Source organism: Chaetodon auriga, chromosome 12 (assembly GCF_051107435.1).
Source record: "Chaetodon auriga isolate fChaAug3 chromosome 12, fChaAug3.hap1, whole genome shotgun sequence".
NCBI classification, from domain to species: domain Eukaryota; kingdom Metazoa; phylum Chordata; class Actinopteri; order Chaetodontiformes; family Chaetodontidae; genus Chaetodon; species Chaetodon auriga.
In genome coordinates, this window is record NC_135085.1 from 24,471,437 (window position 1) to 24,496,006 (window position 24,570).

Sequence of the window (24,570 nt, forward strand, 5' to 3'; positions counted from 1 at the left end):
AGTCCTTCAGGGGAGACAACAAAAACAGCTGAATTTGGACTTATCTGTCTGTCTGCAGACCGTAGGCTCATCTTCCCTCTGACAGCTACAGAGCTGAAGGGAACAGCAGGCCAGATGAGTGTGGAGCACTCAAATGCATCGCAACTACTGTAAAATGCTTCATTCCAAGCATCGTTTCGGACACCATTAGCCTAATATAGCATTGGCAGAAGTGGTTCAAGGCAATGAAGGATTACCGATTCAGTGCGTCTGAATGCAAGATGGCATTCAACCCGACTGTCTCCTTTTGTGACAAACTCCACTGGAAGACAAAGTTATCAGCAATCTACATCATATGTAGATAAAACAAGACCCTTCAGTTTTAAAAACGCCCAGGAGTGGCCTCGTTCCAGAGTGAATTATTCACGAATAAAAACAGGTCTGTGTGCTCGCTGACAGCCGTCTGCCCTACATGGAGAAACAATGGACCAATCAGAGCTTTGTATGCAGGATTACAAATGGGAACATCATCTTTCTACAAAGCTCGTAAGCTACCCATCTGCACCCACGAACAAATAGATGTCAACAATAGATTGTCAACAGGTATGTGTGAGATCGATGCTGCTGTGTGTCGACTTACAGACATTACAACTCCACTGGGATCAGGCTAACAGAAATCAGCTCACACCAACAGGCTGAACGAATGAAGTGAAATGAAATGAAACTTTTGGTAGAATCGCATCATGATACTGTTTTCCTTTTACAAATCTCTGCCATCCAAATTAATGTTTCCAGGTAAATTCTCTAAAAATGAGTTATCATGGTTTTCGTCTTAGATGCGTCATGAGTTGAGAATACCATTGCTGACATCCACAGATGGGACTAGGTTAGAACAAAGAAACCAGTAAAATTTCCCAAATTTAAGAATTTAAGAGATGCGCTTCATTGGACTTTGATTTTTCGGCATGTCAGCATACTGTAAACTTTACCTGCTACGTGATTTTAACATCACAATTCTCAAAAAAAGGCACCATGTCTGACTTTCAACACTGTAAATCTTTCACACCATCTGTGCTGTGAAAGGTTAAACTCGTGTGTCATGTCAAGTAGTCCTTTGTACTAGACGCTGGCACTGTACAATAATTAGCCATGTAAAGTTTCTGAGCTAGCGTTAGCCGCTGCATGGGGAGACGGTGAGCTGTTCTTTAACTGAATTACTAACTATTTTGAATATACAATTTTCCGCTGGTTTTTCAGAGCTACACCACTTCCTAAGAATGAAACTCTGCATTTTGTTTCTGCCCCAATATTTGTGATTATTTCTGAAGCATTTCTATACCTGCAGATGCTCTTTAACTCAACTCCCAAATGGGGTGAGGATCAGATCCCAGTTGGAGTTGTCCTTTCTTTCCAGCTTTTGTCCATAAATTATCTGACTTCACACACAGGGCTATAAATAGCTCAAGTTCAATTTCTGGTTGGCTTCTAACACATATGTGGAAGGCATATGGTGTATCACGCTGTCTGTGTGTGTGTTTAAGTGTGTGAATAAGGAATGAGGTGGAAAACACAAAGGTTCAGTAGCACAGCATGGCTTATACTAGCATGGAACCAGTTTGATTTGGCGCTAAACTAGATTTTGATTATTTACATGAAAGAAATATAATTACACATACAGGTAATTGTATTGTTTTCCAAGAAAACGTCAAAATTAATACACTCTTATGAGTCTGTAAAAATATTATTTTGCCATTTTTATTTCAAGAATACGAGGTGCTCTTAGTTAAATGAAATGTTCCAATATTGCCGAGTTACATTCTCCATAATGAACACCTGTGCCATTTTAATCCTGTTCCACTGTCATGCAGACATAAGTGTGCAGTCGGAGTGTGTGAGCGTCACACTCTGCTCTATAAATTCTGAGGAAATTACTGACAATTGGTACATGGGTTTAAGTTTCAGTTGTATTCCCTGTGCTCCCTCCACTGTTTTATAGCTTCAATACGTTGCACATTTTGGAAGTTTACTCAAGATTTTGGCCTGTGTTCAGTGTGAAGTAGACTGACAGCCGCAGGGCAGCCTGCAAAGTGACAAAGCTTTGAGTAAATAAAATGTGCTTTTTCAAAGATAACCTGGAATGAAATGCAACTTCTGTGCAGACTTCTTCAGCATTTTATGACTTTAAATTTGACTAAGTGTGGGGGAGCAATTTTCTATTATATCTCTCAGACTTTGCTCAGGAACCTTGACATCCTGAACTATGTGTGTTCAACCCTGGAAACAGTATTTTGGTTCTCTGACTGCTTTTCCCACCACTAATCCCAGCTTGTAATGAGACATACAGCCCGAAGCATTAGCCCACTGGACTCAGTCAGGGGGGTTTGTCCCTTACCTTTCACTGCTTATCTTCTTTCCAATCTTGAGCATGTGTAAATGACAGTGGAAAAAAGACACTGGGCTCTTTCCATTTCCTAAATCTGGAGCTCTCAGGAAAAAGAACTCTTTTTTTTTTTTTTTTTTTGCCTGAAGCCCATCCACTTATTTCTTACCCATTTCCTTGGTTCCACATTCTTTCCTACTGGAAGAGGTTGATTGAAACCCATCAGGGAAACGTGAAGACACATCCCTGCGCTTGCTTGTGACAAGGCACAGTTTCACTGTCTCATTTCAATTTCCTGCTTTTCCTCTACACTGAAGCAGCAGCCATACTTCACCAGACTATACTATATTGTCATCACTTCTAGAAAGAGTGTTAAGTTTATGTATGACCAAGAAAGATTTTCCTCTAAAAACACAACGAAGCATGATCTCTGAAGAATCTGAAGAAGAATGATTTAAGGGGCTGAAGCATGCACTGGACTCATAACTGCCACCAAAACAGGGAGTGACTTGGAGCCTCGACACTTTCTTCCTCCAGCCATGGTGCTGGAGCCAAAAGCTGCAAAAGTAAAACTGATTTTCAATCCAAACCAAGAGCCGTGTGACGCCACCAGCCAGGAAAACCAGCCACCCAGACAGCACGCCAGAAGAGTGGCCGAACACTGTCCAGGGAGACAGCATGACACCGCTGGGGCAAGCAATAAGAAACTTCTGTTTTTAATCTGGTTTACACAGCTACTGCAGCTCACCACCCACCCTCAGTCTAACCAGCTATGTCTTTTTTTATATAGGAAAGAACCAGAAAAAAACAAAAAACAGTTGATTAAGTGGCTGGTAGAGGTGGCCAGTTTACTCATCACAGCCAGAGTTTACCACAATTTGGCTGGAGGCTGGTGTAATATCCCACCGTGGTGACCGCATTTAGCCCTGACAGTCTTTGCAAAAGTGTCACATGTGCTACCATCACTCAAACCTGCAGGGTTGAGTAGCACTGTGGCAGAATCATAAGCCATACAGACTGTGCAAATGAACTGAGTCTGTGGGATGGCATGCAGGATTACCTCCACAGGGAGGTCTGTGAGAAAAAAAAACACACAGGTATAATCACCTTAGTGCTTCTCCCTTACGGTACGCTTTGAACCCTCGGATGTTTTGGCTCCATTTCTACTTCCTGAATTCACAGGCTTTTGGCACAGTCACTGCATTTTATAGCTAGACAAATCATATTTGCTTCCCAGGATAGGTTTGGACACTCAGAAATGACATAATTTAGTATGTCAGTGGTACTATACATGTTACAGGACTCTTTTTATGAAAATGCGTTTTCAATTTTCAACTGGAAGGTGCAAAGGTGTTCACTTTTCAGTAACTCTGAGCCTCAAAAACTCTGCATTCACTACTAGCAGTTCCTATTCACACTGTTAGCATGGATGTACACACAATGACCTGGGTATTTTTGACACATGGAAAAAGTGTAATTTTAGGGAAAAAAATTGTGTATGTGCCTCTCAAGATACAATAACCATTTTTTAAAGAATTCCAAAGAACACTCATGAATGAATGGAAATACACTGAAGAAACTGCAATGTATTATGTAAATGCATCCATTGGGTGCTAAGGCTTTAACAGCCTTTGCATTCTTGTGCTTTTTCTGGCGATGTGCTGTTCTTACTCACACAGATGAGCAGCCAAGCATCGATCATGTCATATACTGATTCACAAGTTTCCAGTTCAGCTAAAACAGTGCAGTCACAGATTTGTTTGGGAGATAAACTACACCGTCACTCACTACTGTGCGTGAACATTGAAACAATATTTAGAAATGTCCGTGAAATCAAATAAAATGTCTGTTTCTCTCTACCACCATACACTTTCTCTGAACATGGGATGATCAAAACAAAACAAATAACGGCTATATATCAAACAGGCTCCCAAACATTCATATACAGTTCAATTTATTTTTACTTACTTACACACACTTAAATGTGCAATACGTAAGAAAGTGAAGCTATTCATGTGTATTAATCGCTATGTGCTGCCAGTATGTGAATGGATTGTAGCATAACTTAAAAAAATGAGACCTTCCTTGACTTTCTTGGTTGGCGATGGTAGCCTGTGGACAGATTCCCATGGAGAGGAGTCAGGATGGGCTTTCTGCTAAAATTCAAAAGATGTGACATTATGCATGCTGCCGAGTGCCTCTCTTCTGCTTCCCTTCAACACCAACTGTCCGCAGTGCGAGACAACTTTAGCCTAGAAATGGAGTTCGCTAACGTCAAAAAACGACTGGCTCCCACCACAACACAGTCCAACACGAACTCCAAAGTCAAAGCTAACATTAGTGCAAAGCATGTGAAATATACTGTGGTTTTAGCCAGGTAATGCTAACTAACATAAGCTTGTTTGCAAATGTAGACAAATTGCTAGCAAGCTAATGTAGCAAAAGACTGTCCTGAGTGTGTAATGTCAGCTAATTCAGCCACTAATAGGGCTGATCTGCCAGCTAAAATGACTGAATTGACATTTACACATTGTTTCACCAGCTAACATTACAAAGCAACCAACGTCAGCGTAGCTATGTTACATTAAAAACAGGAGAGGGGACACCAGCCACTTTCAATTCCATCCCCACCTCCAAAGTCTCAAAAGTCAACCTGATGACTGAGTACTGAGCGGTTGCTAATTTGGGTGCTAATTACCGTGTCAACTGTGCTTTCACAGGTAAAAACTGGTCTCACCAGGCACTCTTTCAGTTTACCTGCCCACACAGGTCCTGATAAAAAAAGAATTTCCAAAATAATAATTACAAAAACTCTGCTGGATGTTTCTCTATTAACATAATTCAAACTATTGACTTGGGGTTAAGTGATGGCAAATGTCTGATTAACACTCATGGTGACCTTTTACACATTCCAGACACACCCATCACAAACAGAGACGATAGATTAACATTCAAGATGCTCCATGTGTTGCACATTCATTCTCAGCAATGACGTGAGGCCAGAGAATGAAACTGGAAGTCATTTCACCGCGATTTATCTGGCAGGTGCGATGTGTGGAAAAGACTTGACAAGCTAATATCTGACAGTCTCCAAAATCAGGGGTGCAAACTAGTGACGACCCAGAGATTTGTGTTTTGGGTTTATGCGGCGCCGAGGCTCCTTCCCATGATGCACTCATGTTTTCATATGAGCTCTGTTCAAGTGAAACATAAATGCCTGTAAGTGATATTCAGACCTATTTTGAAGCAGCACTAACAATAAGAAAAACTCAGCTGCATCTATTAGAATTTAAAAGCTAAGCAAAAGTTGGGTCAGGCTCATGTTTCGCTCTCTGCTGCGTCGCCTCTTCTAACAAAAAAACCGACTGCTGTCATTCTGAAAGAAGAACGTTTTCCTGCTCTTCCTTGATGTTCGATTTCAAAATCTGATCCAATTCATCCAAATCACTTCTTATACACAAACTACCTGCAGTTACTCTGTTTTTCCGTACTGTTATTGTTATGCATTGAATATAATATGAAGTACTGTCAGTTTACCTTAAGTGGTCCCTTTAGGAGAAAGGTTGGGAACCACTGTTCTTCAGTACAAGTGGCCAGTGACAGCTCAGGCCATCTCCATGTGTAATGTGAGTTTTGTCTTGCAGAGCGGTCCCTTCAGAATCTGCCATTTATAATAACCTTCTGTTACTCCTGGTCCTGGACTCAAGTTCAACTGGTAAACTCAAATCTTTCGTCATAAACCTAAATACGACTAAAAAAAGTCTAACACTCTCTGCTTACTACACACAGACAGCTTCATGGACGACCTGTGATTAACTGTGGCAGCCACCCCTGCATTATGAGGGAAACACACTAATAGAGGCGTAGACGAAGTGTTAGAGCTCCGCTGTTTGGAGGTAATTCTACGTCTAGGTCTTGAGAGCAAGACGAACAGCACCGTGTGTTTTGGACTTTTCTTAATGTGGCATGTGTCGTGAAACAGTTTTAACCTCGACTGGACTTTACCTTACTGTTTCTGTTGGTTTACCAGCGTCAACGCTACACAATTTTTTCACATTTCTATTCAGTCTCTTCTGAGTGCTGAAACTATTAGATGAGTCAGTTTAGAGAAAATTAACGGACAATGCTTTTTAACTTATGATTAGTTATTAGTAATTAGTTATTAGTCAAGGAAAAATGATCATTTGATGGTTCGAGCTTCACTAATGTGACGGTTTTCTGCTTCTGTCTGGTTTTAATCATTGTAAATAGAATATTTTGGGAGTTTTGGACTGTTGGTTAGACAAAACATGCAATTTCAGGACGTGGACTTTGTCTCTGGAAAAATGTGATGCATAGCTTTGACTCTATTCTGACATTTTATAGAACGATCTATCAAGAAAATCAGCCGCAGCCTCAAAATAAACCTCTTGGTCAAAAACTGCTTTAAAGAACCACGATGTGTGGAACAACGGATAAAAACAAGCGCATGGCACAAACAGTCTGTCAACACCATGTGAAGAGCGATGAAGGAGCTGCTAAAACATATCAAAACTGCAATATCAACACAGAGGCTAACTCAGTGTGACGACAGGAACTCAACATCTTATTTTTCAGTTCCAACACTCTTTCTGAGGTGAGCTTATGCTGCTGTATCACTCTATTTTCAGTCCTGGCCTTCACGCTCCAACAAGGAAAAAACTGTCATGCTACTATAGACTTATGAAAAGAGAGAAATAAAAACAGGTCATGGTTATTTAGTTACAAGAGTTGCTTCTTTTTCTGCCACGTGTTTCTTTATAAAGCACTTCTCTATTATGCATAATCAGTGTGGGAAATCAACGCCAGTCAAAAGCAGGCTGTGGCTGGTATGATGCTCTGAATCAATCAGCCAGTTTGGAAGGGAAGTGACTACGACTTGGAGGACTTTTTCTAAAAATCTAGGTGGTTGGCATAAAAATGATGAGACTCCAGCCACTCATCAACAAAATGTTCTTATGCTTTGACTTCAAACATAATCAATCTGCATCTTCTACACTTCACTGTTGCCTGTCATACTGCTAAATATGCTGCTAGGAACTGAAACTCTAATGTTCATTTAGGTTCACCCTCAGAAAGCTACAGATTTTACGTGCAAACAGTTTTTCTAGATGGATTTGAGAATAATAAATGTAAAAACAAGACTGGAAACACCCAGTCGTGACATAAAACTAAAACTGTCAACAATAAAGCTTAATGCTTATTTATGGTCCTTGTTAGACAGATGACAAGATCTTAAATTCCTAATGACAAGCTGCGTTTTCATAGTGCATACAATGTCCAACGCATACTACAAGCTTTTATAAAACAACGGCATAAGTAGGCCTGCATTAAACAGGAGAGGTCGCACTACAATGAGTGCATTTACAGAAGGACGTATACCACAGAAAGTCTCTGTCTCTCTCCGTCCGGCCGTCTCTCTCTCTCCCTCACATGGGCCATTGTCAGTGGACAAGAGGGGTAGAGCGAGGGGAGACAGTCCACTGAGTTAATCAAGCAGGGAGGGGGTTCTCTCACATGGATGAAAAAATGAAAATAAACAACGCTAAAATGGGTCGCCAAATATACTTTGGCGGCCCACCCAAGTTAAACTAAAGTCAAGCTAAAACTGTCGTGTGTTTGTAGCAGAGAACGAGAGGGCCGAGCACGCTCCATGCGGCAGGTAATGTTGATACTGTGGCAGGAAGTCACAAATAAATGAACGCGTATGTTTAAGTATGAGAAACTCTGTGTTTGTATATCAGTGTCTCTCCGGCGCTCTTCGGCGTACACTGGACATCAGGAGGGGCTGCACACTGAGCCGCCGAGCTAAAAGTCACATGACATGGCGTGAAAAATTAAAAAGCAGCTGGCCGGAAATCTTTTAATGTCCAGTCAGCACTTATGAAAAATTCTGGACAACACTGTATGTACATTTGCATGTAAACTTCAATGCTTAAAAATAGTGACCACTAAACATCTGCTGGAGCCACACAGCATTCCTTTACATGACGTGCCAACACACAACCACACACACTCAAACGGCTCCAGTTACAAGCCTCTGGTCCCATTTCACTGTATATCTCTTTACTTTAGTCTTGATAAGAGCGTCAACTGCTCACGACGAGCTTAATACGACAACAGCTAAAAATCATCTGTCATTCTGATGCAACACAATCATCCATCCAGCGAACGGCTGCGATAAAAACACACAAAGACAGACACTCGTTTGTCTGGCTACAAAAAGCAAAATGTCGATGACTTGACAAACACGCAGTCCATCAAGGAAGTCAACTTGACAAAGAAAAGGCTAGAAAATATTTTCCCCAGAACCTGTATAAACAACATACATGCATGACAGCATACAGAGGCTGGCAATACGACGTACACTGTACGAATATATTCACTGGTCAACTGTCAAGAGATTTTTCCATAATATTCATACTGTGGTACACATACTTTTAAGTTCCCGGGGTGAATAAGACCATTGTGTGGAATGCTGCAAATCCTCAAACGGCTTTATGGTTATATTGGACTTTTGTACAGTTTTTTTTAATTAATCTTGATTTTTCATTTAATTTTAGAACAATGGTTCAATTTACAGGAAAATAACTGGCAAAAATGTTGCTAATTTCTTGATTGTTAAAATCATTTTTAATCATAATTAATTGAGAAAATAAATGTCAAATTAATCGTTAGCTGCAGCTCTGATATCATTTGCTGGATTGGCCACACAGACGCACGCTCCTGCCTGCTGATATTATCCATAAAAAGTTTCTCGATTGATTTTCTATAAACTCCACTGTAAAAAAAATAAAGGATTTTATCCATATTAATGGAGAAAACTCCAGTACTACAAATGTTTATTTGTTGATAATACTGTTCTTATGGACGACAAACTCAGCTATCTCTTTCAGAGGTTAATATCACCTGATTATTCCTCCAATAGGTTTCTCTAACTAAACACCAAACTTCAGGACATTCTGGGGATTTTCATGGTCACTGAAAAGCGAAAGCATGTCTCTGAAAGGAAAACTCACCAAATGAGAGTTCTCTTTTGCCTCTTGTACTTGCTGCACCTGTGGTTCAGCTACAACTTTCGTGTCCTGGTCAGAAGTCATGAGCCGTCTGCTTCTTGGCTCCTCAGGGAGAAGTCTCTGTGTCACCAAGTAAGCTACAGGGGGGCAGAGGGGACAAACAAGTTAGATTGAAGCATGGCTGTTTATCACATAACTGTGTCATAATATCAGTTGTTACACGTGTAAGACGAAAAAGGCCAGGGGGCAGTGTCCGATAGTTACTTTGTAAAAGCCGTTCTTTAAAAAGAAACGCGGAACCAACTGAGACAACTAATTAGACTAAATGTGTTTTTTGGCACACACGTGACCCAGCATGTTTCACACTCAGTCTGAACTGAAAAACAATCACAGTCCAGACAAAATTCAAACTGTTGAGCATTAAAACACAATAGAGCCGAACGCTTATTTCCACTGCAGTCCTGCTAGACAGGAGAGCAGTTAGATGACGAGATCTACAGGTTCGGCAAAACAGGTCAAAACGGACAAAACAAACAAATTACCACCACTACTGCTGTACAGAATACTGTGTGGCCTCTTTTCCAGTGCAGTCAACGCAAAACACACACAAACAAAAACCCCAACCAACACAGCATTCAAATACTGATCAGGACGTCAATTACCACAGAACAGGTAGAAGCTTTGAGACAGCGTCCAACACGAAATCTTTCCCCCGCTGGCCCACATGGCCACACTAGACTTTTACTGGGCCAGCAGTCACAAAATGAAAATGTCTCCTGTTTTCCATTGTTTAAAAATTTATTACGACATTTCAGTGAAATGTCACTCACACACAAAGTAAAGTACAGTACAGGAGGGATGCCATCGCCATCATCATCGTCGTCGTCTTCATTACTGCTGTTGCGTCCATCCTTGCCTGATGCAAACAACATTGTGGATGGGATGGGACGACATCAGGGTGGGAACAATAAATCAAACGCACCTTTCCGGGTGCTCTGTGTATTAGGAAGTAACTAAAAACACCATGATCTGATGCCAGTCTCAGCCCATGCAGTCACATTGTTTGTTTAGATTGGCGTCCATGTTGCTTCAATATCACTGAAAACTATGAATGCTGCCACACTGACTTTAACTTCAGGTGGTATATCCAAACATAAATTGTTCTGGGACTTGGCAGGTAACGATTTAAGACCCTGACAAAAGTGACAAATACATTCTGGCTCAAAGGGCTAAATTTAAGCTTAATGTCCAATTTAGCAGCAGTCTAGCAACTCTTGTCAAAACACATAAGTAATATTGTAAAATAAGACAACGATCAAACCAACATGGCCATGAAATGTGACAAATCAGCTGTCAACTCGTGCTGACATATTGGTCTGATTCTACCTGCAAGCCACAGGGAGAGAGAAGGGGTCGACGTTTAAAGGATCAATAACTGACAATAGTTTGATGTCTGCTGTTGTCAAGCTTGTGCATTGGTTAGACAGGTTTAACAGATTTTAAAACCTTCAAAGGGAACAACCAACCAAACAGCCTCAACTGTCAGCGTCAAAATCATTTTCATTTGGACTAAATGTCCTCATGCATCTAAAATATGTTGCATTTCCTGTTGCCTGAGGTTACTGTTCACTGGATTACGGTAAATGAGGTCCTCTTGAAGCCAAGTGAGCTCAGAACAAGCTTCACATCATACAACGTCAAATTAAAAACGGGGAGGAATCGCAAATGAGGTTCTGAATATGTCATCGATCCTCAAAGCATTTCTTAAAAAGGACAACAACTGATTAAACGCAGTGTTTGTGTACAAAATTGTATTTTTAAAATCAGAAATTCAAAGTTTGTATTTAATTTTTTGCACATTTGAAAACTCAAGAAAACGAACTCCAGATTTCTTATATCAGATTTTATGTAATAAAAAACAAAAGTTCATTGAGATACTTATGAAAATTCATCTTGAGGTGGTCATGACCCACACATTGCTAAGAGCGTAGAAAATAATATTTAATCCATTAAAGAACATAATATGCGATCATTAGGGGTGCAATGGACAGTCAGGCCCAATTTCTGCTTCAAAAAATAAATAATTATTCTTTTACTCTATGAAATTCCAAAAATGACAAATGCCTATCAGTATGATAAGCATTTACATAATTGTCACTAGTTTTTTAAGAAAGAATATGAAAACTAACTGGTTTCAACTTTTTGTGTGTTGAATATTTACTGAGTAACTTTAGTTCTGGACTGTAGGTTGAAAAAAATAAGAAATTTAAAAATGTCAGCTTGTGATGGGATTTTTTAACAATTTTCTGACAATTTACACACCAAAATAAAGAAAATAATCAGTGGATACAACATAATTGCTTCTTGTAGATCCAGTCAGGAGCCTGTAACAAGTGGCTTTGAGATTTAAGAAAAGGGGTTTAACTGAAAATCATAATTCATTCAGTTTGTGTCAGTCAGTCGCGTCACTGCTTCAGCAGACAGACTTCAGGGAGCGTAGTGTACTCCCTGTAGTGAGATGTGTCTGCACTCTCTAATTTTCTGTATCAGTGGGTGATAAATGGTGCAGCCCTGGTGTGTGGATCAAGTTTTCAACATCATTCTTTCATCTCTAAGGCCGCTTTGGTTTGATTTCAGCACCAGCAGTGTCACTGGTTGATCACTTCCACCACATCTGACCTCGACATTACACATTTACAGAGGAAAAAAAAGGGAGGAGGACCCCACAGAGTGCAAACATCACTGGAAACACCTTCTTTTCTGTCCCATTGGAGCCATTTGTAAAGCAGTGATAATCCACCCCAACAATTGGGTGCCTGTCTCTGACACGGGCCCTCGCTGTGTTTGCATACAAAGCAGAAAAAGAATGGCATGGCTGTAAAGCTGGTGACCTTTGATACACATACTGATTCCCATACACGACGTGTGTGTATGTGTGTTTGTGTCATGCACTGCAATGAATGGGGCTAAACACAACCCTCCATCAATTATAGTCAGCTATCAAATCAGCTGTTGTGTGATTTACTTCTCTGAACGGTGGTCTTTAAACCTGTTTGCAAAATGAAATCTACAGTTAACTTCAGTGTGTTTCTTCAGCCACATCATGGCACAGCAAATGGTGTGATTAGCAGGCTGAAGCAGTCTTTCAAATAAATCCCTTTCTGTGGTTTTGCAGCATTCACATGGAGGTTTAGGGCTTCCATTTCTGTGTCATTCAAAAGCCCAGTTGGCAAAGAGGCCTCCTTCGCCAAAAAGCCCTCATGCAGAGCAACTGATCTGAACTTCGCCAAACGCAGCCGACTCTGCCGCAAATCCTGACAGTCTGTTGTGTTTAGAAAACGACATACTGCGACTTTCACAGACAAGGTGTGTGAATTCAATAGTTTGTTTACAATTCTTTTCACTTCATGAGGAATTATATCCCCTTTTCTTACAGTTCAGCTTAAAACACACACGTTGTCATTTTAAACTGTTTGAGTCGACGCTTTTCACAAACACACAATCAATGCTGCAGCAGTTTTGAAAAATTAAATAAATAAATAAATAAATAACTGTTCTGTAAGTGACCAAGTCTCTGTATTTCCGTGATACAGGGCAGAGGGCAATCACAAGACCTGCTACAACGTTTGCAATGCAGTTTGACCTGATACATCCCATAAAAAGACTGACCCCGGTCACAGTGCATGTCATCTCCTCTACAGATGCAGTGAGTCAATCATAACGTCTAGACGAGGCCTGAACCAAAACACACGCTTTGCTCAGTCCTCCTCCCTCCTCCACTGCCTTGTTTCCACCCTGCATGATCACAAGAGGTGATTTACAACCAAAATGGGACTCTGTTGTTCCATAATAAGGCCGAGGTTCAAACCCACCGGTGAAAAATGCAACAGGGGGCCAATGAGTTTATTTTTAGTCGGTGGGTTACCGCTGGTGGAGGATGGTCACTTGGCATCTTACATGTCCCCGTGGGGAATGCTGAACCAGTGTTTATCTCCATCCAAGCATACTACCGCACACTTCAGATGCGCTTGTCTGGATCAACTTGACTAGCCAAACACTGCAACTTCTACTAAAGACGCAATGCAGGCGTATTTAGTAGCTGACACAGGCGAGAGAGACTGCAGCTCACATGCCTTGCCCATGCCAAGGGCCATGCACGGCGACACTCCGTCACTGAGCAATCGGCACACTTCGTAAGAGTTCAGTGCAGGCTGAACTTTGGTAATAAATGAACAAAAACTGAGGCGTTTCAGCCGTTAACAGACCATAACGCTGTCTTCTAAAGTTGACTCTGGCTACAAAGTAACAGCCATAGTTAGCTGGCTTGCAGCAGCATCCAATGAAAGATGGCGACCTCCGGCGTGATTTCGCGGATTCCCCAACCCCCCCATCGTTTTGAATCAAGCTAATATTTAGTTAGCGCACAACGCGACTTCACAGAGCAGCGATATGACAGCGTCTAGCCGTGTATTTGTTACTCCCATGTCCACATTGGCAAATAATAAGTTTGAAAACAGTTTCTTACTCACCTGTCAACTCTCACTGCACGGCAATGCAAATACTATGGTGTTAGTGGCAGCTGATGGTGATGTTGGACTGAGGCCTTGAATTGGCTTCCAGGCTAAATACGCAGGGTATTAGCTAGCAGGCTATATCGAGCACGCTAGCTAGGAACAACCGGCTTACCGCTCTAAACCTCGCCGCAAATAGTCTTCCGATTTCAGGGGAAATAGCCGCGGCCAGTTGCAGGGCAATGACAAAACGACGCCCCCAAAACTGTCTGCAAAAATGGTCTCCCCCGACCAGCACTGCAAGCTAGTTAGCAAGTAAGCTAGCTAAGAGTTAGCTAGGTGGCTAGCTAGCTAGCTTGCCTATCAACTTTGTTCAGTCGGGCTCGATAAATCTGGCGCCGGCAAATTCACGCGAAGCAAATTCCTCACGGTCAACAGCAGGCTCTACGGAAGGGGAAGTCAGAAAACAACCAAGAAACCCTAAACCCGAGGAATAAACGTTACTCGTCTCAAAGCTTCCGATCGATCAAACACTCGTTACAGCTAAAGATGAGAGAGGAGGGGGGTTTGGAATGGAGAAGTCGCCGTTTCCTTTCCCTTTCGTGTGCAGCACAAAGATCGTCTATAGAATAATTGATGGTCAAACAGACCAGTCCGCCGGTTTCCCAAAGTTCCCTTTATAGCGATTTCAAACAGCCATTGCACTTTATGAACTGCGAATTCAGAGGTGCTGTAGACAAAAATTTAACATGTACAATCTCACCAAATGTCATGAGGTAGTTGAAATCACAGGTGCATAGTCAGCGTGAATTGACGATACAATGACAAAATCAGGATGGGAATTAGGAATGCAGTGGGCGTTCTGCTCCATTTATTCACCAAACTTTTCCTGTGCAAAAAGAGCTGGATGAGCTAAACTCTGTACAGAAAGGGCATCATTTGTTGAGATGCAACGAGAGGACCAGCTGAACGATCAAGAGGCAGCCTGTAGTGGTGCTGCCCCACAAAATTATGATGCAACTTGGTACTTTGGTTGATACAGAGTATAAAACATTCAATTTTCACCATGTTTTAATTTTCCAAGTTTCCTCCCACTATAAACTGCATGTTCTAGTCTTCGTCTCTGTACTAAATATTTGTTGGCCTGAGGACAACTGGTTAAAGAATAAGTCAGATCCTTTGCTTAAAGGGTTACTCCAGCAATTTAGAATTGGGCCTCCATTATGTTGGGGGCTTGTGAAAAACAAATTATAAAATAATGGTCCAAACCAAAAGAGCAGAGGCTGAAATATCCTGATGTTTATAGAGTTACACCACAAAAAACCCTGGATCCTAAACTTCAGACTTACAGTCTGTCATTGGACCCTTCATTGGCTCTCTGTTATAAATTTGAAGCCTAAAATCCAAACTGAGATCATGACTTCACCAGGGTTATTTTGTTGGGCTTTAGGCAGCTCCTCCAGAGTCACAGAAGACATTATAAAACTGCCCTCACAGACTGGACAGTACTTATTATGACAAATAATCTGAATTTGACAGGTAAACACAGTGAAGCTTATATCATGTTTATTAGAGATGCATTAACATATAAGCTGTGTTTAAGTGTTTTAGCTGGTTGCAGTTTATTCTGATGAGCAGTGTAATCCATTAAACAGCCTTATATTTTGTAAGATTTTAATCTACAGAGAAGAGCTGTCACATTGAGTTTTATAACATTTGCCTCTGAAATATAGTGAAGTAAAATACAGTGTAAAATAGCATAAATACTCCAGTAAAGTAGATTTCACTCAAGTGCTTAGTCACTTTTCACTTCTTTATTGGACAAAGTGTAGACTGCCATGATATTCTCTGAAACACATGATTTCACCAGCTGCTTCTTCTCACCTGCCATCAGGAAGTAACCAGTGGAGGTTCAATGCAACCTCCCCAGGTCATGTCCAGGGACCTGTGCGCGTCTCCTCCTGTCATCTCTCTTCAGTCAGCAAGCCTGTCGAATTAGGCATGCATTTAAAAATATCTAGAAAAAAGAAATTTGCAAAGGGTGTTTTTCAAGATTAGCTTTGGTTTAACTTGGTCAATAATGTATTTTATTATTAAGGGATTCTTTCATTAGCCCTCTTGAAAATGTAAAATAAGCATGTTCATTCTATATACAATAAAAAAGTACCTACTTACTGTTCTGAGTATTTTTCAACCTCAACGGTCTTTATTTTGTAAGCATATAGCAGCTACGGCTCCCATCAGTTTTGCAGAGTGCAGAAAAAACAGGCTGAAATAGCGACTCGCTCATTTGTTACTAGATAATACTGTAGTAGATATCGATTAACCCAGAATGTGGAGAGTTAGCCTAACAGGTGGCAGAGATGAACTGCCCTCAGAGATGAGCTGCTCTCAGGCTAGCAGAGTGAGACCTCTTCGCGTGTTTCCTCTCTCTAGTGCAGCACTGAACCCGGAGCTGTCACACAGAGCTCGAGCTCCCGCCCCTCCTTCTCCGCCCTCGCTTTCGCAGCGGGCCGTCCTGATTGGTCTAGATTGGCAGTGGGCGCACGCGGACCCACTCGTGATCGGCGGGAGTGGGTGTGATCTAAAGAGACAGACGACCGCTGATTGGCTATATCTCGATCATCGCGGATCACAACAGATATGGAGTGGAGTTAGTTCCGGGTTGGGAGGTGTGTTTCCCAACAACATAACGAATTTAATTTTAATCCCCGTTTTATGTTAAAACTCTGGTGATTCTTTATGATTTTCGTGTTGTCAACAAATGCCATGAAACGACCGGAACCAACACCGGATGTGTCAGAATCCGAATACTTTGTTAATGATTGAAAAAATTATTTGTGTATTTAAAGTCTGATACATCTCATTCCTCTGTTCCATAGAGCTTCCAAAAACTATTCCTTTAAAAGCTAGATGGCTTGAATTTCTTGTTGCTGTGTCCTGAAGACTCCCTGTAAAGCGAGCAAGACATCATACAGATCTTACTTTTTGGCCACTCCTAGATAAGCATAGCCATTATTTTGTCCTAATATGTGCTAAATTTGAAATAACTATTATCAAGCATGAATTAAAAAGCCCCTGTAAAGTATTCTGATCAGCCTATGAGGGCCAGTGGTCACTTAAACTGTGAAGAATGTATGCCCATGTACAAATTCTCTATAAATGTAAAGGAAAGAGAAAACTCACAACTGACAAAGGAAAATCACGAACATTAAATTAATAAAGTAGTACTAATAAATTTTAGGAAAACATTTGCTTTCTGTTTAATTTGCAGTAGCTTTCTAAAGCTTCTTTTAAAGCACAGCCTGTATAATTTCCAGTTATTCATTTCACGCTGAAAAGTTTAAATCACTTCCTATTATTCTATTCTGAATACCTTTCTTTTCCTGGACTTTGTCATAGTTGTCACACAAGGCTATGTAGCCTATGTTGCCAGTTTATAGGTACACCCAGCTCAAACTAATACAGCCTAATACAAAAGTTCTTGAGTAAATCCTGTCTTCATGAAAGTTATAATGTTCTGTTTTTGCTGAAGCTGCTTCATAGAGGTGTTGATTGAATCGTATGATATTTAAACTGGTATCAGATTCCTCATATGTGCACACATACTTGGCCAATAAAACCAATTCTGATGATCATTTTGGATGCTGTAGTTTCTTGTTGGAGTTCTATTGACAGGTGATCCCATTATTTTGTCCCTCCCCTATTCTATTCAGTTAGGTTAGACTAAATAGCAGAACTACCTCTCTGTATGATGCAGCACAGTTAAAAAGCACGTCACATTACATATTTCAAAATGACCATATAGCTGGATCAGTATTTCTCTATCACATCTTTAGAAGTGGCTGAAAGTTTGAAAATAAAAACAAAAATAATTATGATAATCTACTGCACGATAGCCTTTTTCTAGAAATGGAAAATTAAAAAAAAAATGAGATAGAAACAGTTAACATAAGTATTGTATTTTCCCCTGCTATGTCTGTATTTGGACGTAGGGGGCGCTGCGCAGAAAAACCTCACCAGTGATTTCGGTGTCTTTTCCGGTTCTGGCGGAACGAGGATCCTTCTTTTCCCCGTGCCGTCAGCGGACTACAACGTGTCGCGACAAAATGGCACTTTATAATTTCAAGAAGATTATGGTGGTTCCCACCTCCAAGGTGAGTTTTGTTCTCTGTCGTGAGCGTTTTAAACGCCTGTCGTTTCGTTGGTGTCGTTATTCAGCGTTTAGAGACAGAAGAAGACAGAAAAAATGGTGGGACTGCTGCGAAGATAAACACGTGCTGATCTGGTGTAAAGACACAGCAGCAGATTTCTATCAATGTGCACGTACTCTACATAGTTATAACTGATAGTGTTGGTGGGGGAAAAAAAAAGAAACATGAGAAGAATCGGCCAACCGTTGTGTCTGACAGGTATTAGCAGATAAATAGTTTTTCCTCTTCAGTAAATGACTGCTGACATTTTACACGAGTCCAGATATGTTCCACACCAAACTCCGTTCGAAAATCTAGAAGTTTAAGACTCCAGTCAGAAAGGATATGCGGTCCAAACAGGTTTTCACGGCGTACATCAAGCAGCACATATTAAAACAAGCTAAACTCGTGCTTCCCTCCTGTTACTCAGTGTTTGTCCATTTAAATGCCGTGTTGTATTTGTGAGCCGTACTTTAGGATCAAGTCACAAAAGTTGGGCTCTCTCGACAAAGAGGCTTGTTATGTGTATTAGATGGATGCCGAATTGACAAGAGGACACAGATTATTGTCTTAATTAATAGAAAACGTTGTTACTAAGTGTCTGCTTTTGCCTAGATGCTCATATATATTAAACTGAACGATTTCTTAATGGAAGATTGGCAGGAGTCCCTAGGACAGCAGTTCACATGCGATTTTTCTGGGTGGGAATATAGGAAATGACATTTTTGTGAATACATGTGAAGTAGTTGTTCCAGTACATGCTACAGTACTGATAACGCTGAAATACAAATGTCAGGACAGTACATTTAGCAATGATGTAAAGACTTAGTCAAGCAATACTACCCAAGGCAAGTACAACAACATAGCAGATGATAAGTAATTAATATTTATTTGAGTTACGCAAACAGAAATATCTATATCATGTTGTCGTGAAAATAAACTGGAAATGAAAGGCGTTTTTTGAAAGGAGAAATGTCTCAATGTTCTCTAAAACCCTGACCCGCACACTGTTCCCCTCTCTGCAGGATTTCATCGACATCACTTTATCCAAAACACAAAGGAAGACACCCACAGTGATACACAAGCATTACCAGATCCACCGCATCCGACATTTTTACATGCGAAAGGTGAAGTTCACCCAGCAGAACTACCATGACCGCCTCACACAGATCCTCACCGACTTCCCCAAGCTCGACGTAAGTCAAGATGCTCTGAAGAGTCTCTTCTATAGTTTGAATAACCTTTGTTTCCTTTTGTCTGACACTGATAACAGGGCGTTGTCCCTGATGTCTGCGGTCAGTTTGTGAAATTTTTGTTGTTTTCCTGTAGGACATCCATCCTTTCTATGCTGATCTGATGAACGTGCTGTATGACAAAGACCATTATAAGTTGGCTTTGGGACAAATAAACATCGCCAAGAATTTGATCGATAAGTAAGTTTGTCTAAACTCTTCTTGTAGCTTATTGCTGTTGTTGACACATTTACTGTGTCTTTGCAGGAGAAAACTGTGAGTTGGTGAATTTTCAGTTTACAGCAAGTGTAAGCCTCCATTTCCCTCAGAGTGTAAACTTGTATATGATATTTCCTGCTGCATGAACATACATTTTCATCAGCAGACATGACATCTTTTTCTCGTGAGCAAAACCACAAGTTCAAATCCACAAAACGTGACTGAGAATCAGTTGAACCTGGCAGCTGGAAGCCAGACCAGTTAGGAGCGGGGAGTAGTGAAGGCAGTTATAATGACAGCAGTCACTGCCGTGTGTTGAATTTTAAGAACAAAAGGAGTGAAGGAACATCTTTTGTTTTTGTTTTTTTTAATCCCCCCAGCGTTGCCAAAGACTATGTGCGTCTGATGAAGTATGGAGATTCTCTGTATCGGTGTAAACAGCTGAAGAGAGCCGCTCTGGGTCGTATGTGCACCATCCTGAAGCGACAGAAGTCAAGTCTGGAGTACCTGGAACAAGGTGACGGAGGCTCAGCGTCCAGTGGCTGAAATACAGAAACATAAATCTGCTTCTGAGACTGAAAGAATTACTGGTTGGCTTCATATTGGTCAAATGTATGTATGTGTGAAGTATCTCATCTCCTTGTTGTCCTCCTTCAACAGTGCGCCAGCATCTGTCCCGTTTGCCCACCATTGACCCCAACACGAGGACCCTGCTGCTGTGTGGTTACCCCAACGTCGGCAAGTCCAGTTTCATCAACAAGGTAAACAGCTCTGTGTGAAACAGTCGGGTAGCAGCCGTGTATGAATCTGAGATCTATCAGTTTCAAGGTGTTTCAGCGCCTCGGCTTCCCTTTACAGGTGCACTTAACATGGTGTAACTGTCTTCCTTGTCAGGTGACCAGAGCAGATGTGGATGTCCAGCCCTACGCTTTCACCACCAAGTCTCTGTTTGTGGGTCACATGGACTACAGGTATCTCCGCTGGCAGGTAAGATGCTGCAGCGCTGACTGGAACGCTGCCTTCTGTGATGCCATCATAAAGGTGCAGAAGTGTGCAGACATCAGCGTTTCCCTTAGTATGCCATGTAACTGTGTGTGTAGGTGGTGGACACCCCCGGTATCCTGGACCACCCCCTGGAGGAGAGGAACACCATCGAGATGCAGGCCATCACGGCTCTGGCTCACCTGCGAGCGGCGGTTCTTTACGTCATGGACGTGTCTGAGCAGTGTGGTCACACCCTGCAGGAGCAGCTGGAGCTCTTCAACAACATCCGGCCACTTTTCGCCAACAAGGTCAGCCGTCAGTCATCTCACAGCTGTTTTTACACAGCTGCATTACGCATCGAGTGATAATGATGTCAGAAAACTGCGAACTCTTCATGTCGACCTGTGAGGAGAGTCCAAAACGAGGCAAGTTAGAAGATATGTCGATGGACGGCGATTCCGTCGCCGCCCGTTTTACAAGAATGCAAAGATGAGTTCTGCTTTGCCACTTTGTGACAGAACAAAGATACTCTAAAGTACAGTAAAGAAAAATCTAAATATTCTCAATCTTTCCATCAGCAAACTGAAAGTTCGCAGTTTTTGGCAAATGATACACTTGGATTGGACATATGAGCAGCAAAGAAACTGAGAGAAACTGAAGCACAACAGGACATTTTCCCAGAATCTTATTCGTTAGAAGCCAATTTGAAATTAGAAGAATGACTTTAATTTGGGTCCATGGTGTCTTGGTTATTGGACAGTATCCTGTGTATTCAGCAGGTCTCCACAAAGATCAATAAAAGGTGAAAAAGCTTTGGTTTGACAGCGTAATACGTTAGAGTGCACGTAATGGAAGTAACGCTGGTGTGTTGCTCCCTGCAGCCTCTCATCATCGTGGCCAACAAATGTGACGTGAAGAAGATCAATGAGCTGTCCGAGGAGAACCAGGTGGGTGATTTCCGGTTTAGACCTGATCTGCCTACAGTGTCTTAAAGGCTTTGAACGCCTCATGATGAAGGTGTATGTTGACGTCGCGCTCACGTCTTTGACTGTTTGCTGTCAGAAAATCTTTGCAGACCTCTCTGCTGAGGGAATCTCTGTGATTGAGACCAGCACCCTGACCGAGGAGGGAGTCATGCAAGTTAAAAATGAGGTGAGATGCAGCAAACGTCACTCTGAGGAACAAAGTACAGCGCATTGCTTGTTGTGGCTCACGGTTCTGTGTTTGTCAGGCCTGCGACCGGCTCCTCGCCAGCCGCGTCGAGACCAAGATGAAGGGCAAGAAGGTCCACGATGTTCTCAACCGGCTCCACCTGGCCATGCCCACCAAGAGAGATGAGAAGGTAAATATAACTGAGTCAGAGCCCCGCTGCTTCCCAGTCAGCTGTTTTTTATTTTGAACTTTTTTGATCTGTCACTTCCAGGAGAGGCCTCCGTTCATCCCCGAAGGAGCCTTGATGCGCAGGAAGGCGATGGAGGTGGACGCACCCAAACGCAAACTGGTACGTCTGATGTTCGCTTCCCTCATGAGGTCAGAGGGACTGATCAAACTGAGGTGTGACGCACCTAACAGTAATGAAACTCTGTGTTGCTCATCTTGCAGGAGAGGGATCTGGAGATGGAGCTCGGTGATGACTACGTTCTGGACCTACAGAGTAAGAAGCGCTTTCATGTCAGCCATCCAGCTGCCTCCGTGAAGATGTAGAAAGTAAAATGCTTCTGTCTGCACCTCTGATGTGGTTTGTTTGGTTTTTAAGAATACTGGGATCTGATGAACGAGGATGAGAAGCACGATAAGATCCCTGAAGTGTGGGAGGGCCACAACATCGCAGATTACATTGATCCTGACATCATGAAGGTGAGTCTCTGCGCTCCTCCTCTTAAAGAAGGAGGAATCCTTGATTTCTTAGAAGATCAAAGTAGAGAAAAGCCATTTCTTTCTGTCTACTAAACTTCTTGAGCTCTTGATGTCCTCTCCCACAGAAACTGGAGGACCTGGAGAAGGAGGAGGAGCTGAAGGAGCGAGCCGGGGAGTACGACTCCGATGAGGAGAGCGAGGATGAGGAGATGCAGGAGATCCGCGCTCTGGCCAAACAGATCCGCGAGAAGAAGCAGCTGATGGTCATGGAGTCAAAAGAAAAGGACGTGCACGGGCCTCGCATGCCCAGGACCACCTCCAAGGTGAGAGCCGGCGGTGTGACGCTATTGGCCAATTCAAGCTCATCGCTGCCATATCAAAATTGGTGCAAACGTCTGCTGATAAGTGACAAATAATAAACGTCCAGGAACGTTTTAAGAAGTGCTGCAGTGACACAGTTTATGTGAAACATGCCTGAAACAGAGAAATTTAGGGGATCCCTAAATCCCAGAAAATATTAAATTCATCTGAAATTCACCTCTAAGCGTGTGTGTGTGTGTTTGATATTTACAGGTTGAAAGAAAGAGGCTGGAGAAGGAGATGTCCGACCTCGGTCTGGACATGAATGACAAGGAAGATGTAAGTTCTTCAGTTCTCCACAGTATGACGTCACTGCAGTGTTAATGTGCATCGTGATTCTAGTCAGGGCTTCGTCCTCTTGCACATAAGAATTCAACACAGAGGGACTCATCGCAGGTATTTTCCTTATGTTTTCAGAGCCACTACGTTCAACAGGCCCGACGGTCCCGAAGCGTCACTAAGAAACGCAAGCGTGAAGCTTCAGCCCCCCCGACCTCCAAAACCCGCAGCCAGAGCGCCTCCCGTCCACCACGAGACCAGTCTGGTTTACGGGATACAAAGGTACGTGACGGTGTCTTCATGTAGCTTTTATTCACTAAACAATACTGCAGTTTAAATACGTGTGATACATGAATGTGTGTAAATGTGATTCTGTCAAATGCACAAGTTGGTTGATTGGTTGATGCTGAAGTCTTTACTGTGGATACACTGACGGTAAAGATTTGTCATACAAAAGATTTAAATGGATTTCAGGAGGGAAATGTGCGGTAAACTCGATCCTAAATATTGTTTGCTGAGGTTAATATGGGCTGACTCCACCTCAGACGCCAGATGTGCCGTTCAGGGCTCATCATGGTGCGAAGAGGCCCCGGTGCATTAATGAAGGCCCTGGTTCTGAAAGTTAACTTGAAGAGAACTCATGTCATGTTCTTTGTTCCTCAGATGGTGAAGAAGGCAAAGATAATGATGAAGAACTCCCAGAGAGGCATGAACCGCCAGGGCAAGAAGGGAGAGGCAGACAGACACGTGTTCGACCTCAAACCCAAACACCTGCTGGCCGGCAAGAGGAAGTCCGGCACCGCAGACCACAGATAAAACTGCCTTTTCTGGACTGTTGTGATCTGGACACTCTTTTGGCAGCAGAGCTTCTGTGTGGAGATAGTTTCTGCCAAATAAGCTTAATAGATGTACACCTGAACTAAACTGCAGCCTGTCAGGCTGTGTAACACCTTTTCTTTTGCAGCCCAATAAAAGAAGCCTGATAAATGTAACACTTGCTGGGCTTACCTTAAAGTGATGATGATGATGATAATACTTCCTTTACAATTCTTGAAGAGAGACAATTAAATATGCACCTGAACTAAACTGCAGTCTGTCGTGTACAGATTTTACCATGCTGTGTGTCACTTTACCTTCTATCATATCAGTGTTAGCGAAAAGCTTAAACTGCTTTTTAATTTGAGTGACTCCTCATGTCAAATAAGATCTGGCATGAACAACTTCACGCGTGCAAGGCGACAACACTATTTAATTTGGCATGCATTTTTTTTTTTACACCTGTAAAATGGTTATCAGTATGTGCAACATAATTTACATATTTTGATTTTATTTCCTAATTGAAATCCCTTTGGTAGATTTTTAATATGCCGAATTATATGAAGATATCATTTGTTTCTAAAAACCTTTTAAAGTGTACTATTTTGGGTGCTGGCGTGTGGTAATACCCAAGAAAACAGAAAACTAACAGTTTTTGTAGGGAGTGTCGTTTGAAGCGATGTCACGGCTGAAGTGGGTTGTTCTCTTCTCACACTTGGCTTTTAT

General features: G+C 41.9%; 2 protein-coding genes across 5 annotated transcripts in view; one reads left to right on the plus strand and one right to left on the minus strand.

Moving 5' to 3' along the window:
* The window catches only part of larp4b (La ribonucleoprotein 4B), a 36,112-nt gene extending 21,584 nt beyond the window's left edge, over positions 1-14,528 (minus strand). For 2 of the 4 annotated variants that reach the window (XM_076745908.1, XM_076745907.1), the window contains exons 1-2: positions 13,923-14,477; positions 9,397-9,530 (exon numbers count right to left, since the gene is read on the minus strand). In XM_076745908.1, the coding sequence (XP_076602023.1) occupies positions 9,397-9,477 (81 nt within the window). In that variant the 5' untranslated portion in view covers positions 9,478-9,530; positions 13,923-14,477. Of the gene's footprint in view, positions 1-9,396; positions 9,531-13,922 lie in introns of all 4 variants that reach the window. The other 2 variants (XM_076745910.1, XM_076745909.1) reach the window with 2 other exon arrangements.
* Positions 14,529-17,945: 3,417 nt separating this feature from the next.
* gtpbp4 (GTP binding protein 4) lies at positions 17,946-24,119 on the plus strand. Its single transcript, XM_076745650.1, has 17 exons — positions 17,946-18,061; positions 19,123-19,293; positions 19,427-19,530; positions 19,929-20,065; positions 20,209-20,309; positions 20,443-20,535; positions 20,649-20,840; positions 21,414-21,479; positions 21,595-21,684; positions 21,764-21,874; positions 21,956-22,033; positions 22,135-22,186; positions 22,289-22,389; positions 22,515-22,712; positions 22,963-23,028; positions 23,167-23,310; positions 23,692-24,119. The coding sequence occupies exons 1-17, from the start codon at positions 18,014-18,016 to the stop codon at positions 23,842-23,844; spliced, it is 1,905 nt and encodes a 634-aa protein (XP_076601765.1). The 5' UTR covers positions 17,946-18,013; the 3' UTR covers positions 23,845-24,119.
* The last annotated feature ends 451 nt before the right edge of the window (positions 24,120-24,570 follow it).